The 17875-nt window shown below is 45.3% G+C and overlaps 2 protein-coding genes across 3 annotated transcripts in view; one reads left to right on the plus strand and one right to left on the minus strand.

The window, feature by feature from the left end:
• Positions 1-17875, minus strand: part of XRCC6 (X-ray repair cross complementing 6) — a 247393-nt gene that overhangs the window by 180961 nt on the left and 48557 nt on the right. The window lies entirely within an intron of this gene.
• Positions 3048-4214, plus strand: LOC120945477 (tropomyosin alpha-4 chain-like). Its single transcript, XM_040359640.1, is given in 2 exon segments — positions 3048-3718; positions 3720-4214. Coding segments are annotated over 2 exon segments (747 nt in total). The 5' UTR covers positions 3048-3115; the 3' UTR covers positions 3864-4214.

Here is a 17875-nt window from a genome sequence, read left to right on the forward strand (position 1 = left end):
AACTCCCAAACTGCAACCATCATTTCCACAATAAACAATGCATTTTAAATGCATTTTTTGCTGTGAAAATGACAATGGTCCCAAAAACTTGTCAAAATTGTCCGAAGTGTCCGCCATAATGTCGCAGTCACAAAAAAAAAAAAAAAAAAAAAAAGCTGATCGTCGCCATTAGTAGTAAAAAAAAATAAAAAATAATTAATAAAAATGCAATAAAACTATCCCCTATTTTGTAAACGCTATACATTTTGCACAAACCAACCGATAAACGCTTATTGCGATTTTTTTTTACCAAAAATATGTAGAAGAATACTTATCGGCCTAAACTGAGGAAAACATACATACATACACATATATATATATATATATATATATATATATATATATATATATATATATATATATATATATATATATATATATATATATATATATATATATATATATATATATATATATATATATATATATATATATATATTTATTTTTTTTTTTATTTTTTGGGGGGATATTATAGCAAAAAGTAAAAAATATTGCATTTTTTTCAAAATTTCGCTAATAAAAACCGCAGAGGTGATCAAATACCACCAAAAGAAAGCGCTATTTGTGGGAAAAAAAGGATGCCAATTTTGTTTGGGAGCCACGTCGCACGACCGCGCAATTGTCAGTTAAATCGACGCAGTGCCGAATCACAAAAAGGGGCAAGGTCCTTTACCTGCATTTTGGTCCGGGTCTTAAGTGGTTAAATAAATATGCCCCAAAAAAATCTTAAATATATGAAAAAGTCATACAAATCAATTCACCCAAAAATATGTATACACCAAAAAACAAGTGCCGAGATAAATTCAATGAGTAAAAAAGTCCAATGCGCCTCAGAGACAGAAAACTTGTATGGATTCCATATGGTGAATAAATCCAAATAGTGAATCTTCCATCAGTTGTGCCACCGCCACCAATTTCCAAAATGCACACTCACCAGACCAAAATATAATAAATCGCCTATAGGGACAACCCGCATGCCGTTTCCCAGGTGTGTAATGGACTTTTCCTCTCTTTGCAGCCCTCTCACTGCACTCCTTTTCCCATGGGATGATGTTTATAGTTCTCTTAAAGCAAAGGACTCAACATAGTGTTGTATGCTCAAATAGTGTCGCTTTATTAAAATGAACGTTAAAATGCTGAGTCCTTTGCTTTAAGAGAACTATAAACATCATCCCATGGGAAAAGGAGTGCAGTGAGAGGGCTGCAAAGAGAGGAAAAGTCCATTACACAACTGGGAAACAGCGTGCTGGTTGTTTGGTCTGGTGAGTGTGCATTTTGGAAATTGGTGGCACAACTGGTGGAAGATTCACTATTTTGATTTATTCACCATATGGAATCCATACAAGTTTTCTGTCTCTGAGGAGCATTGGACTTTACTTTTTGAATTTATCTGGGCACTTGTTTTCTGGTGTATACATATTTTTGGTTCACACACCTCAATAGTTTGAGGTGTTGACTGTACTGCAGCAGTCCACTTGAATATACAGTGCCTTGCGAAAGTATTCGGCCCCCTTGAATTTTGCGACCTTTTGCCACATTTCAGGGTTCAAACAAAGATATAAAACTAAATTTTTTTTGAAGAATCACCAACAAGTGGGACACAATCATGAAGTGGAACGAAATTTATTGGATATTTCAAACTTTAACAAATAAAAAACTGAAAAATTGGGCGTGCTAAATTATTCAGCCCCCTTAAGTTAATACTTTGTAGCGCCACCTTTTGCTGCGATTACAGCTGTAAGTCGCTTGGGGTATGTCTCTATCAGTTCTGCACATCGAGAGACTGAAATTTTTGGCCATTCCTCCTTGCAAAACCGCTCAAGCTCAGTGAGGTTGGATGGAGAGTGTTTGTGAACAGCAGTTTTCAGTTCTTTCCACAGATTTTCGATTGGATTCAGGTCTGGACTTTGACTTGGCCATTCTAACACCTGGATATGTTTATTTGTGAACCATTCCATTGTAGATTTTGCTTTATGTTTTGGATTATTGTCTTGTTTCAAGACAATTCTCCGTCCCAGTCTCAGGTCTTTTGCAGACTCCATCAGGTTTTCTTCCAGAATGGTCCTGTATTTGGCTCCATCCATCTTCCCATCAATTTTAACCATCTTCCCTGTCCCTACTGAAGAAAAGCAGGCCCCAAACCAGGATGCTGCCACCACCATGTTTGACAGTGGGGATGGTGTGTTTAGGGTGATGAGCGGTGTTGCTTTTACGCCAAACATAACGTTTTGCATTGTTGCCAAAAAGTTCGATTTTGGTTTCATCTGACCAGAGTACCATCTTCCACATGTTTGGTGTGTCTCCCAGGTGGCTTGTGGCAAACTTTAAACAACACTTTTTATGGATCTCTTTAAGAAATGGCTTTCTTCTTGCCACTCTTCCATAAAGGCCAGATTTGTGCAGTATACAGGGACTGATTGTTGTCCTATGGACAGAGTCTCCCACCTCAGCTGTAGATCTCTGCAGTTCATCCAGAGTGATCATGGGCCTCTTGGCTGCATCTCTGATCAGTCTTCTCCTTGTATGAGCTGAAAGTTTAGAGTGACGGCCAGGTCTTCGTAGATTTGCAGTGGTCTGATACTGCTTCCATTTCAATATTACCGCTTGCACAGTGCTCCTTGGGATGTTTAAAGCTTGGGAAATCTTTTTGTATCCAAATCCGGCTTTAAACTTCTCCACAACAGTATCTCGGACCTGCCTGGTGTGTTCCTTGTTCTTCATGATGCTCTCTGCGCTTTAAACGGACCTCTGAGACTATCACAGTGCAGGTGCATTTATACAAAGACTTGTTTACACACAGGTGGATTCTATTTATCATCCTTAGTCATTTAGGTCAACATTTGATCATTCAGAGATCCTCACTGAACTTCTGAGAGTTTGCTGCACTGAAAATAAAGGGGCTGATTCCATCGTAGAAGTCATTGAGTAGACTTGTAGTGCAGGAAGGAGTCTCCATTCATGTAACATTGCCTGGTCCTGCACGCCGCTCCTCACAGCTCTCTCCCTCACTGCCTGCCTACTCCACCCATCCGTTACACCATCCTAATCCCGACCAGCGCGCGCTCCACTCTCCACAATGGCAGGACTCAACTCCCTGGAAGCGGTGAAGAGGAAGATCCAGGCTCTGCAGCAACAGGCCGACGATGCTGAAGACAGAGCGCAGACTTGCCAGAGGGATCTGGACACAGAACGGGACATGCGGGGGAAAGCTGAAGGAGAAGTAGCTGCCTTGAATCGTCGAATCCAGCTTGTAGAAGAAGAATTGGATAGAGTTCAGGAACGTCTAGCTACAGCTTTACAGAAACTGGAAGAAGCAGAAAAGGCAGCTGATGAGAGCGAGAGAGGTATGAAGGTAATAGAGAACCGAGCAATGAAGGATGAGGAAAAAATGGAAATTCAGGAAATGCAACTCAAAGAAGCCAAACATATTGCAGAGGAAGCAGATCGCAAATATGAGGAGGTGGCTCGTAAATTGGTCATTCTTGAGGGTGAGCTGGAGAGGGCAGAGGAGCGCGCCGAAGTGTCTGAACTTAAGTGTGGTGATCTAGAAGAAGAACTGAAAAATGTAACGAACAACTTAAAATCTTTGGAAGCTCAATCTGAAAAGTATTCTGAAAAAGAAGACAAATATGAAGAGGAAATAAAGATCTTAACAGACAAACTAAAAGAGGCTGAAACCCCGGGCTGAGTTTGCAGAGAGAACAGTTGCCAAACTAGAAAAGACTATTGATGATCTTGAAGACAACTTGGCTAATGCCAAAGAAGAAAATATGGGAATGCATCAAGTTATGGACCAAACGCTACTTGAACTCAACAATTTATAATCGGAAGTGAAGAAAAAATCCTGCACATCATTCCTTTAAAGTCTTTCATTCTCACTTCTTCTTTATTATCTCTTAACATTCCAGGGGAAAACAGCAATGAATGCGACCAAATATTTTATTTTTTAAAAGAAACCATTCACAAACATGAGCTTAAACCTCATTGTGCCGTGCCTTTTTTAATATTTCTTTTTTTATATGCTAAGGTCCCATGTACATTACTAGATTAGTCACAAATGTCTTCAGTGTTTTTTGTCTACTATGTTATTCTGTTACAAGACCACAAAGTGTTGAAAAGCTATTACAGAAGTATGGGAATCCCAACAAATAAAACAAAAACTGGGAAAAGTGTTATTTGTAAAAAAAAGAAAATAAAGGGGCTGAATAATTTTGCACGCCCAATTTTTCAGTTTTTTATTTGTTAAAAAAGTTTTAAATATCCAATAAATTTCGTTCCACTTCATGATTGTGTCCCACTTGTTGTTGATTCTTCAAAAAAAATTACAGTTTTATATCTTTATGTTTGAAGCCTGAAATGTGGCAAAGGGTCGCAAAGTTCAAGGGGGCCGAATACTTTCGCAAGGCACTGTATGTGTATGATACTAAACACATTCACAATATTGATGAGCACCGGTGACACAATATACACCTTTTTTCAGCCTTTCAATGGCATGCTGAGAGCCTGAGCCGACTGCTCCTGCCTTCTCCACAATCTGTCGTTTCAGTGAGTGCTGGAGGGGCAGAGGATAGAGCTGGTGACCGATACTCACCACTCTGTGCTCAGAGTTGACCCAAGAACTGAGTAATCAGCAGTCTTTGATCATTCAGTTCTTGGTATTTTGCGTTTTTAAACCCTTGTTTTTCATGAGTTTTTGCATGCAAGTTTTCATGCATTTTGCATTTTTTTTCTATTCTCTTTAAAACACACTGTACATTGCTGGTTGCTAAGGAGCGGGCCGGGAAGCCGGCTGCCGCGTCCTTAACAACCGACAGCTGAATGTAAAAAAAAAAATATATGATACATGGTCAATGCTGAAATTAGACCGGTTATATTCTCTGCAGCCAAAGATGGAGAAGCTCTATACAGTTGGTCAAAACAAGACCTGGAGCTGTGCAAAATGAAGGAAAAACTTTCTGGACTGCCGCACTCCAAAAATAAATTGCTTTTATTATAAAATAAAAAAGCACACAAAAAGCATGCCACAGCAGATGGGGTAAAAACCGGACACGTTTCACACCAAACTTTAGTGCTTATTCATAGCTTACAACATGGAAAGTGGATGTCCAGTATATATACACAACTATAGGTCACATGACAAAAAGGATAGCAGCTGGGAACCTATAGTTGTATATACACTGGACATCCACTTTCCATGTTGTAAGCTATGAATAAGCACCAAGGTTTGGTGTAAAACATGTCAGCTTTTTACCCCGTCTGCTGTGGCATGCTTTTTGTGTGTTTTTTTATTTTATAATAAAAGCAATTTATTTTTGGAGTGCGGCTGTCCAGAACGTTTTTCCTTCATTTTGCATCATTCCATGCATTGCCAGCACCCGAGGCTTTGGATCAGGTGAGGAGACTTTCTGATTAGTATTCTAGAGCGGTGATTTCTCTTTTTCATTAAGATCTGGAGCTGACTGACTCAGGCCTGGAGCCGACTGCGGCTCAGACCATGAGCTTCTTATGGCAAAATTCAGGCTTAAAATAGAAGAAAGTGGGAAACACCAGATCAGATCTGATCTAAAAATCAGATCCCTTGTGAATACTCAGTGGCGGTGACAAACAGATTTAAATAATTAGATCTGATAAAGTGCCTAAGGAACTATGGAAGGAAGTGTGTAACATCATACAAGACACAAGAATGAAGACTATCCCAAAGAAGAAGGAATGCAAGAAAGCAAAAGGGGCTATCTGATGAGGCCATACAAATAGATGAACAAAGAAGGAAGGCAAAAGGCAATGAGAAAATGGAAAAATATACTCAACTGAATGCAGACTTCCAGAGGATAACAAGACAAAAAGATCTTCTTAAATAATCAATGCAAAGAATTAGAGGAAAACAACAAAAGAATGGGAAAGACTAGAGAACTTTTCAAGAAAACTGGAGCTAGCAAGGGAAAGTTTTGTGCAAAGATGGGCACGATAGACAAAAATAGCAAGGACCTGACAGAAGCAAAAAGAGATAAAGAGATGGCAAGAGTACACAAAAGAACTATAAAAGAATGATCTGAATGTCCCGTATAACCTCAATGATGCAATCACTGACCTTGATCTGGATATCCTGCAGAGTGAAGTCAGGTGGGGTCTTAGAATGCAATGCTAATACAAAGCTGGTGGAAGTGATGGTATCCCAGCCAATTTATTTAAAATCCTAAAAGATGATGCTGTTAAAGTGCTGCACTCATGATGTCAACAAATTTGGAAAACTCAACAATGGCCACAGGACTGGAAGAGGTTAATTTACAATCCGATACCAAAGAAAGGCAGCGCCTAAGAATGTTCAAACTACCGTACAACCACACTCATCTCACATGCTAGCAAGGTTATGCTGAAAATTTTACAAGCTAGGCTTCAGCAGCATGTGAACGGAGAGTTACCACAAGTATAAGCTGGATTTCAAAGAGGCAGAGGAACTAGCGCTCAAATTGCTAACATTTGTTGGATCATGGAGAAAGCAAGGGAGTTCCAGAACAAGGTCTACTTCTGCTTTATTGACTACAGTAAAGCCTTTGATTGTGTGGATCAAACCAAGTTGTGGCAAATACTGAAAGAAATGGGAATACCAGACCACCTCACCTGTCTTCTAAAAAACCTGTATGCAAATCAAGCAGCAACATTTAGAACAGGAACAACTGACCGCTTCAAAATTTAGAAAGGAGTGCGGCAAGGATGTTGATCGTCACCCTACTTACTAAAGAGGAACTGCAGTCTGTTCACATAATTAGTAATACAAATATCATCTTTGCCACTTAAAGCGGGGGTTCACCCTGTTAAAAAAAAAAAAAAATGTTTTTTTTTTATTAGACCATTACATTCGGCATCGTAGCGCGAGCTACGGTATGCCGGTCTTACATTTTTGATCCCCGTACTCACTGTGCTATGGCTCATTGAAGATTCCGGGGAATGGGCGTTCCTATGGTGAGAGAAGGTGATTGACGGCCGGCCCTGGCACGTCACGCTTCTCCGGAAATAGCCGAAATAGGCTTGGCTATTCACGGCGCCTGCGCATAGCCTGTGCGCAGGCGCCGTGAAGAACCGAGACCTACTCCGGCTGTCTTCGGGGAGCGTGACGTGCCAGAGCCGGCCGTCAATCATCCTCCCTCTCCATAGGCACGCCCATTCCCCGCGGGAGTCGGATTCTTCAATGAGCGATAGCACAGTGAGTACGGGGATTACAAATTTAAGACCGGCATACCGTAGCTCGCGCTACGATGCCGAATGTAATGGTCTAATGATGTGAAGGAGGGTGAACCACCGCTTTAAGTGTATAATAAATTGGTTCATGTGATCACAGACAGATGTACGCAGATGATCATGTACAGATGTGCGCAGGTGACCACAGACGTGTGTGCAGATAATCATTGGGACATATGATTTTACTGTTACATATGTGGGGGACAGGTATTTTTACTGCGTGAGGACATGTGTTTTGGGGACCTTAGGCTGGTGATTAGTGTGTAAAAAGCATCTCATACTCACTGATCACCAGCCGGCTGCAGGGATCCGCTCTCCTCACTGACAATTTCTGAGAGGAGAGCCTATCGCCTAGCAAACGGCTCTCTATTTACATCACATGACAGCTGTGATTGGACACAGCCGTCATGTGATCAGGAGGGCCGAGCCCTCCTGCCAATCGGAGATGCGTCGTGTCTGGGTGACACAAGCGCATCAGGGCTGCGTGGGCACGCGCACGATCCCCCTTCTTCTGAGGGATGTTCCTGAATGTCCACTCAGAAGGAGGAAGCACCCACTCGGCCGTATATATGCAGTGGCCAGGTGGGATGTGGATATATACTGCGATTCTGTACTTACAAAATATGCTACAGAAATCTCCCTCCACCAAGTCTGGCTGCAGCCATTTTAACTGTGGGCAGCTGAAGCTGCTGCCTGTTCAATTCATGGATTTACACAGACACACAGAAGCACACCTCCAGCTCTCATTGGCCCTCTTAGGACTCACCCCCCTCCCTTCCTGGCAAACTCATGAGAGCGAGAGCTGTGCACGAGGTCATAAGCCTAGGCCAATGACCAGACAAAAAAGAAGAAGTGGGCTGTATAAGGTATTTACTGGCAGAAAAAAAAAATGCATTTTACTATACAAAGTTAGAAAAAGAGCAGAAGATTTTATAGATGGAAAGATGGAAAAAATTACTGAAGGTCAGCTTTAACTTATATGCAGAGTTCATCATGCGAAATGCCAGGGTCGACGAAACACAAGCCGGAATTAAGAGTGCAGGGAGAAATATGAACAATCGGATATGCAGACGATACCACACTAATGGCAGAAAGTGAAGAACTAAAGAGTCTCTTAATGAAGGTGAAAGAGGAGAGCGCAAAAGCTGGCCTGAAATTGAACATTAGGAAAACTAAGATCATAGCAAACGATCCCATCACTTCTTGGCAATCAGAAGGAGAAAAAATAGAAAAGGTGACAGATTTGATCTTTCTAGGCTCCAAGATCGCGGCAGACGATGACTGTAGGCATGTAATTAAGAGACGCTTGTTTCTTGGAAGGAATGCAATGGCAAACCTAGTAAACATTATAAAAAGCAGAGACACCACCCTACTGACAAAGTGCCGTACAGTCAAAGCTATGGTATTTCCAATAGTAATCTATGGCTGTAAAAGTTAGACCATAAGAAAGGCTGAACGTAAAAGAATTGATGCTTTTTAAACTATGGTGTTGAAGAAGACTCTTGAAAGTCCCTTGGATGGCAAGAAGATGGACCCTTTCCAAAAATGCACTGGCTGCAAAATGCATATATGTGAACTTATACCATAGGAACCCATATTAAAGAGACTGTAGTGCTTTTCTGCAAACTGCTGCACTAAAAAAACGCATAGGTGTGAACCTGAGGTTAATCTGAATTACAGTTTAGCTTGCCCTTTAGTGTAGAGCATGTGAACAAATGCTTGGACACTGAGATACCAAAATATGCAGTTTTTCCAGTCAAGGAAAATGGGATTTTTGTACTCACCGTAAAATCCTTTTCTCTAAAGTCCATGGACGGACACAGCTTCCTTAAATCTTGACATTTGGGTTATGTTCCGTCTATTAGGAGAGGACTAGGCAGATATGTTAGATACTTAGAAACATGCAACTATACCAAAGCTGAACAGTCCCACCCAGGGGGCGGTCGCTCCGGTCATAACCCCTCACCCTGCACTCAGCAGCTCAGTTCGTTCAAAAGCAGTACAAAAACTTAAAAAAGAAGGGGTGGGTGCTGTGTCCGTCCATGGACTTCGGAGAAAAGGATTTTACAGTGAAAATCCTATTTTCTCTTTCTCCCATGGACGGACACAGCTTCCTTAAATCTTGACATTTAGGGCGTCCCTAAGCAGGGTCAAAAAACGAGGGGTGGGCACAACAAACAAACATCACCCCAAATAAACAAACAGACCTAGCTCCTCAATAGAGGAGTTGCAACTTTAAACAGCCGCCTGCAAAACTTTGCGGCCGAAGCAAGCATCCGCAGATGCATGCACGTTCACCTTGTAAAACTTAGTGAAAGTGTGAACGGACGACCAGGTCACCGCCTTACACACCTGTGAGACAGACACCTGATGTTGGAAAGCCCAGGAGGCACCAATGGCCCTGGTCGAATGCCCTGTGACAGGGAAGGGAGGCGCCCGCCCTTTAAGGGCATAAGCCTGAATCACCATTCGTCTAATCCACTGAGAAATGGTGGCCGACCAGACCGCCAGGCCTTTCTTTGAGCCAGTCACCGACACAAACAGGGAGTCCGACCTTCGAAACTGAGCCGTAGCAGACAGATACACCTGCAGAGCACGTACCATGTCTAAGGAATTTAACGCAACCTCTTTGGGATGCAACGGCCGAGGACACAAAGATGGAAGCACAATGACCTCATTCAGGTGAAAAAGCTGAAACCACCTTCGGCAGAAAGAAAGGCTGCGGGCATAGCACCGCTTTATCCTTATGGAGGATGAAGTAGGGGGACTTGCAGGACAAGGCCGCCAACTCAGAAACCCTGACTGATGTAATGGCCACCAGAAAGGCAACCTTCTGAGAGGGTGTCAAAAGAGGAATGTTCTGATGTTCTCAAAAGGAGGATTCTGAAGTAACGAGAGCACCAGATTCAAATACCACGGAGGTAGTGGTGGTCGAACCGGAGGAGCCACATGTTGGACCCCTTGTACAAACGTACTCACCAGTGAGTGAGTCGCCAAGGGTCGTTGAAAGAAAAACAGCCAAAGCTGAAATCTGCCCCTTAATGGTGCTTAAGGCAAGTTCTTGATCCGTTCCACGCTGCAGAAACAGCAGGAACCTGGAAACTGAATATGCCCATGGGAACCACCCCATCTCCTTACACATAGAGCTGTAGGCCTTCCACATGCGATGATAGATCTTCCAAGAAGATGACTTCCTTGCCCTCAGCATGGTGGAAATTACTGAGTCCGACAGGCCTCGGTCCCTCAGAACCTGGCTTTCAACAGCCATACCGTTAAAGCCAGCGACTGTAAAGCAGGATGAAGTATGGGACATTGCGAGAGAAGGTCCTGTCACACTGGCAGTCGCCAAGGTGCATCCACCACCAGGCGCACTAGGTCAGCGTACCAGGGACGCCAAGGCCAATTAGAATCACCGGAATCCCCTCGGTCTCCACTCTGCGGAGCAGACAAAGAAGTTTCAGAGGGGGAAAAGGCATAAATTAGCCGATACTGACCTCTTGACCTGGCCACAAACCTCAATACCTTCCGATTGAGCCGAGAAGCCAGGATATCCACGTCTGGCGTGCCCCACTTTAGGCATATGAGACTAAACACATCTGGTGTAACGGCCATTCTCCTTGGTCCAGCATCTGGCGACTTAGGTAGTCCGCTGCCAGTTTTCTACGCCCGGGATGTATACAGCTGAAAAACCGGGACGCTCTGCTCTGCCCACCACAGAATGTAAGCGACCTCCGATGCTGCAGCCAAGCTTCTTGTTTCTCTTTGATTGTTGACATACGCCACCGTCATGGCGTTGTCTGACTGGATCCTGACTGGACGCCATTGTAGCCTCTGTGACCATGTGGAGAGGCACTGCCTGATCGCCCGAAGTTCCAGTACATTGATCAGCAGGTGGGATTCTTCCTGTGTCCAGCGTCCTTGTGTCGACTGAACACCACAAACTCCCCCACAACCGGTTAGGCTGGTGTCCCTCATGATCACCGTCCAGTGAAAGGGAAGCAACGACTTTCCAGACTGAAGTGCCAGAGAACTCAGCCACCAAACCAGGGAAGTCCTGACTAGTTAGCTCACCCGGATTTGACAATTCAGGGACCACGGACACTTTTCCCACTTGGACAGGATTTCCTTCAGCAAGGCTCGAGTGTGGAATTGAGCATAAGGTACTGCCTCGAAGGAGGCTACCATGAGACCACGGACTCGCATGCAAAAGCGCAGCGACGACCACCTGCGGGATGCCAACAGCTTCACCGCCATCTGAAGGGTGCAATTTTTCCAAACGGGAGAAAAACTCTCACCTCTGAGGTGTCCAGAATCAAGCCCAGGTACTCAAGGCGCCGAGTCGGCACGAATACCGACTTCTGGAGATTCAGTACCCAACCAAATTCTTAAAGGGTCTGACTGGCAATCGCCACATCCTCCTCTAATTATGAGTCTGAAGCAGCTCTCAGAAGGAGGTCGTCCAGATAGCGCACGATAGCACCAGAATCGGGGTGAGCACCTTGGTGAAAACCCTTGGTGCCGATGCCAGGCCAAAAAGGGAGAGCCACAAATTGATAGTGGTCATCCCCAACTGCAAAACGCATTTTTGATGCCCAACATATATGGGGACATGCAAGTATGCGTCCTTGATGTCCAAGGACGTCAGAAAATCCCCTGGATGGAGCGCAGCGACAACAGAGCGAATTGATTCCATCCTGAACCTTCGTACTTTTACAAAGGAGTTGAGGGCCTTGAGGTCCAGGATTGGACGAACCCGGTCCTTCTTTGGGACTACAAACAGATTACATAGTTACATAGTTAGTCAGGTCGAAAAAAGACACAAGTCCATCCAGTTCAACCTCAAAAAAAATAAACAAACAAAATAAAAAACACAATACAATCCCATACACCCAACTCCATACCCACAGTTGATCCAGAGGAAGGCAAAAAACCCCAGCAGAGCATGATCCAATTTGCTACAGCAGGGGAAAAAATTCCTTCCTGATCCCCCGAGAGGCAATCGGATTTACCCTGGATCAACTTTACCTACAAATCTTAGTACTCAGTTATTTTATGTACATTTAGGAAAGAATCCAGGCCTTTCTTAAAGCAATTTACTGAGCTGGCCAGAACCACCTCTGGAGGGAGTCTGTTCCACATTTTCACAGCTCTTACTGTGAAAAAACCTTTCCGTATTTGGAGGTGAAATCTCTTTTCCTCTAGACGTAAAGAGTGCCCCCTTGTCCTCAGTGTTGACCGTAAAGTGAATAACTCAACACCAAGTACACTGTATGGACCTCTTATATATTTGTACATGTTGATCATATCCCCTCTAATTCTCCTCTTCTCAAGAGTGAATAGATTTAGTTCTTCTAATCTTTCCTCATAGCTGAGCTCCTCCATGCCTCTTATCAGTTTGGTTGCTCTTCTCTGCACTTTCTCCAGTTCTCCGATATCCTTTTTGAGAACTGGTGCCCAAAACTGAACTGCATATTCCAGATGAGGTCTTACTAATGATTTGTACAGGGGCAAAATTATATCTCTGTCTCTGGAGTCCATACCTCTCTTAATACAAGAAAGGACTTTGCTCGCTTTGGAAACCGCAGCTTGGCATTGCATGCCATTATTGAGCTTATGATCAACTAAAACCCCCAGATCCTTCTCCACTACAGATCCCCCCAGTTGTACTCCCCCTAGTATGTATGATGCATGCATATTCTTAGCCCCCAAGTGCATAACTTTACATTTATCAACATTAAACCTCATCTGCCACTCAGTCGCCCAATTGGACAGAGCATTGAGGTCAGCTTGTAAATTGGAGACATCCTGCAAGGACGTTATTCCACTGCATAGCTTGGTGTCATCTGCAAAGACAGAAATGTTACTTTTGATCCCAGACCCAATATCATTTATAAATATATTGAAAAGTAAGGGTCCCAGCACTGAACCTTGGGGTACACCACTGATAACATTGGACCAGATTGGAGTAGAAACCCTGAAAACTTTCCAGCAGTGGCACCGGTACCATTACCCCGCTCTCAGCAGGTCCTGTACTGCCCCGTCGAGCCGGAAGAAGATGAAGGTTTGAGAAAAAAAAAAAAAAAGAAACTATCTTGTACCCTGATGAAACCACTTCGCAAACCCACTGTTCGGAAATAAGGGAGGTCCACTGAGCTGCGAGCTTGTGAAGGTGACCCCCCCACCCGACTCCCTTATGCAGTCGCGGATTTGTTCCCAGGCTTGTTTAGCTTCTGTCCCTCAGTTGGCCCCTTGTCGGCCAGGGAACGCTTACCTGCGGGCCCAGATTGGCGAAAAAAACGCTTCTGAGCAGAAAAGGAGGGCTCCTTACCCTGTCTGGATTGTGGGAGCAGCATGCCCTTAATCCCCAGTGGCATTCTTACTAATGTCTTGCAGCAAGGCTCCAAATGGCCTCTCACCCTTGAAGGGCAAATCCAACAGAGCTTTCCTGAAAGTTTGGTCCGCGGACCAACACTTAAGCCAAATAAGGCGACGTAGTACCACAGTAGATACTGATGCTCTGGAAATCAAGGGAACTGTATCCAGGGCTGCATCGCAGACATACTTAAGGCCATGCACTAACTGGTCAAACAGTTCCACACAGACCGGGGAAGCCTGTTGCTTCTCCAACTCACGGTGCAGCAATGTTGCCCATTCTGTAAGAGTCTGTGACATCAGGGCCGTGGCCAATACTGGTCGCAAGGCGGACCCCAGCATGGTGAACATGAACCGGGTCACAGCTTCAGACCTCCTATCTGTAGGGGCCTTAAAAGCAGGGGTCCCCTCTACCAGAATTGTGGTGAACTTGTTCAACCTGGATACCAGGGGGTCCACAGCCGGAGGAGAAGCCCATTTCTTCAGAAGGCTCTCTTCAAAGGGGTAACAGGCCGCCGTGCGTATTGGGACCGAAAAGGCCCCCTGTTCAGTGTGTGTCTGAGGTGTCACCGAGGAGATCTGCCGTTCACGCCGTTCAGAAGTGAAAAGGAAAGAAGGCCAAACCATGTGAAAAAACCCCCAAGAAGTGCGGGCTACAAGAAAATGGCCGACCGCTGTATAGGCCATAAAAACAGCACGGCTACAAGAAAATGGCCGCCGCTGTATTAGCAATAGGAAACAGCGCAGCCACAAGAAAATGCCGCCGGCGCTTTCAAAATGGTGTGGAACGATCCTGAGGTAAAAAATAAAAGGCCAAACACTGGGCACACAAAAAGGGACCCCCAAAAAGGCCGACCACCTACATCAGAGCGAACCCGGGCACCCACGCAGCCCCCAGCCAGGAATCGGAGGCCCCCCCTTTGGTACCCCCCGGTGAGATACAGGGCCGGCCCAGTCTAGCCAGGGGAGGAGGGATGGACAGGGAGAGAGAGGAAAGGGAGGACTCAAGACCCCCTATTGACCACCCCAAGAAAAGCTCAGCTGTTCCATTTTGCCAAGACTTACCTGTCCCTGCGAGGACTGCTGATGCGTTCCTGACAGACCCAAACCGAGCAGTACGGAGTGGCTGCCGGCCATGGCCCACTGTGACTGGACAGCAGAAGCCCAGTCATATGTGGGCCCCGGAGCATAGAGTTCACCAGGGAGCAAAACGGGGTATGTCTTGGCCGACCCAGTGCGTAGCTAGGGCCTGCTCACGCTCGATGGCCAGACTGGGGAGATTACAAGGATCTATATTATCCAGCCTGTCACCCAGCCGGTAGTTGATAGTAGATCTCAGGATCAAATAATAAAAAGGAAAGAAAAAAAAAAGTAAAAAAAAGTTCTCCAGGACCATGGGCCCTTAGGGAGACAGGTTCATCTCCTACACTAGGTAGAAAAAAACTGAGCTGCTGAGTGCAGGGTGAGGGGTTATGACCAGAGGGACCGCCCCCTGGGTAGGGCTGTTCAGCTTTGGTATAGTTACATGTTTCCAAGTATCTAACATGTCTGCCTAGTCCTCTCCTAATAGACGGAACATAACCCAAATTTTAAGATTTAAAGGAAGCTGTGTCCGTCCATGGACAAAAGAGAAAAACGGTTTTAGGATGTTAAATGTGATTTTTTTTTCCAGTATCACGGAAACTTACATAGTGAGATATATATTTAAATTGAATAGTCCCTTCTAAAACAAAAAAATGTGTTTAACCACTTCCCGACCGCCACATGTAGATATACGTCGGCAGAATGGCACGTACAGGCACATTGGCGTACCTGTACGTCCCTGCCTAGATGTGGGTCGGGGGTCCGATCAGGACCCCCCCGCTACATGCGGCGGTCGGGGAGCGATCCGGGACGACGGCGCGGCTATTCGTTTATAGCCGCTCCGTCGCGATCGCTCCCCGGAGCTGAAGAACGGGGAGAGCCGTATGTAAACACGGCTTCCCCGTGCTTCACTGTGGCGGCTGCATCCATCGAGTGATCCCTTTTATAGGGAGACTCGATCGATGACGTCAGACCTACAGCCACATCCCCCTACAGTTGTAAACACACACTAGGTGAACCCTAACTCCTACAGCGCCCCCTGTGGTTAACTCCCAAACTGCAACTGTCATTTTCACAATAAACAATGCAATTTAAATGCATTTTTTGCTGTGAAAATGACAATGGTCCCAAAAATGTGTCAAAATTGTCCGAAGTGTCCGCCATAATGTCGCAGTCACGAAAAAAAAAAAAAATCGCTGATCGCCGCCATTAGTAGTAAAAAAAAATAAAAAATAAAACTATCCCCTATTTTGTAAACGCTATAAATTTTGTGCAAACCAATCGATAAACGCTTATTGCGATTTTTTTTACCAAAAATAGGTAGAAGAATACATATCGGCCTAAACTGAGGAAAAAAATGTTTTTTATATATGTTTTTGGGGGATATTATAGCAAAAAGCAAAAGATATTGCATTTTTTTCAAAATTGTCGCTCTATTTTTGTTTATAGCGCAAAAAATAAAAACCGCAGAGGTGATCAAATACCACCAAAAGAAAGCTCTATTTGTGAGGAAAAAAGGACGCCAATTTTGTTTGGGAGCCACGTCGCACGACCGCGCAATTGTCTGTTAAAGCGACGCAGGGCCGAATTGTAAAAACTAGGGTTGTCTCGATACCGATACTAGTATCGGGACCGATTCCGAGTATTTGCGGGAGTACTTGTACTCCCGCAAATACCCCTGATACCGAAATAGAATACTTGCATACCCCCCCCCCGCCGCCGTTACGCCGCATCCCCGCTACCGCCGACTGGGTAATACGGGCGGGGAACATTACAGCTTTCATTTGAATAGCTGTAATGATTCGCGCCGCGCCGCGTATAGACACTCCCCCTTGCTCGGGTGAACTGTCCAATCCCGAGCAAGGGGGAGTTGTCTATACGCAGCGCGGCACAAATCATTACAGCTATTCAAATGAAAGCTGTAATGTTCCCCGCCCGTATTAACCAGTCGGCGGCAGCGGGGATGCGGCGGGATGCAGGTAAGGGGGACATGGCTGGATATGGGGGGGGGGGGAGACATGGCTGCATATGGGGGGAGACATGGCTGCATATGGGGGGAGACATGGCTGCATATGGGGGGGGAGACATGGCTGCATATGGGGGGGGAGACATGGCTGCATATGGGGGGGGAGACATGGCTGCATATGGGGGGGGAGACATGGCTGCATATGCGGGGGGAGACATGGCTGCATATGCGGGGGGAGACATGGCTGCATATGCGGGGGGAGACATGGCTGCATATGCGGGGGGAGACATGGCTGCATATGGGGGGGGAGACATGGCTGCATATGGGGGGGGGAAGACATGGCTGCATATGGGGAACATGGCTGGATATGGGGGGGGAGACATGGCTGCATATGGGGGACATGGCTGGATATGGGGGGAGACATGGCTGCATATAGAAAACTAGGGTTGGGACTTTAAATGAGGCGTATGAAAAACACACGCCTCCATCCCTATTGGATACAACAAAAAGGGGGTTTTCGGAACTTTAAATGAGATGCGTTTTTAAACAAACAGTAGTATAAGTAAAATAGTAAACATTTATAACCAGGCTCATACATACCACCCAAACAGCAAGCCAAATTCAACTGTCTAACTGTATATGTTAAAAGCAGAGATTGGTTGCACGCATTTGCAAGTACATGAGTAAGCTGCAGAGCCCGCGCCAAGGCTCTCTGCGATCTGCAGTCCTAACTAAACTTTTGAAGTCTCCTCAATGGAGGCATGTAAAGACTAATGGGTAGATGGAGGACAGGTGACTAGGGGTGTGTCCCCGCCTCCACCTATGCTTGGTATTGTGGTGAAGAGCCCTGGAAAAAAACGCATAATAGTATAAGGGTATCAGCAAACGCATCTCCATCCCTATATGGTACAAAGAAAACTATGGGGCTGCATATGGGGGGACATGGCTGGATATGGGGGGGAGACATGGCTGCATATGGGGGGGGGAGACATGGCTGCATATGGGGGGGGAGACATGGCTGCATATGGGGGGGGGAGACATGGCTGCATATGGGGGGGGAGACATGGCTGCATATGGGGGGGGGAGACATGGCTGCATATGGGGGGGGGGGGGGGAGACATGGCTGCATATGGGGGGGGGGCCTGGCTGCATATGGGGGGGGGGAGACATGGCTGCATA

This window comes from Rana temporaria, chromosome 7 (assembly GCF_905171775.1).
Source record: "Rana temporaria chromosome 7, aRanTem1.1, whole genome shotgun sequence".
Classification (NCBI taxonomy): Eukaryota; Metazoa; Chordata; class Amphibia; order Anura; family Ranidae; genus Rana; species Rana temporaria.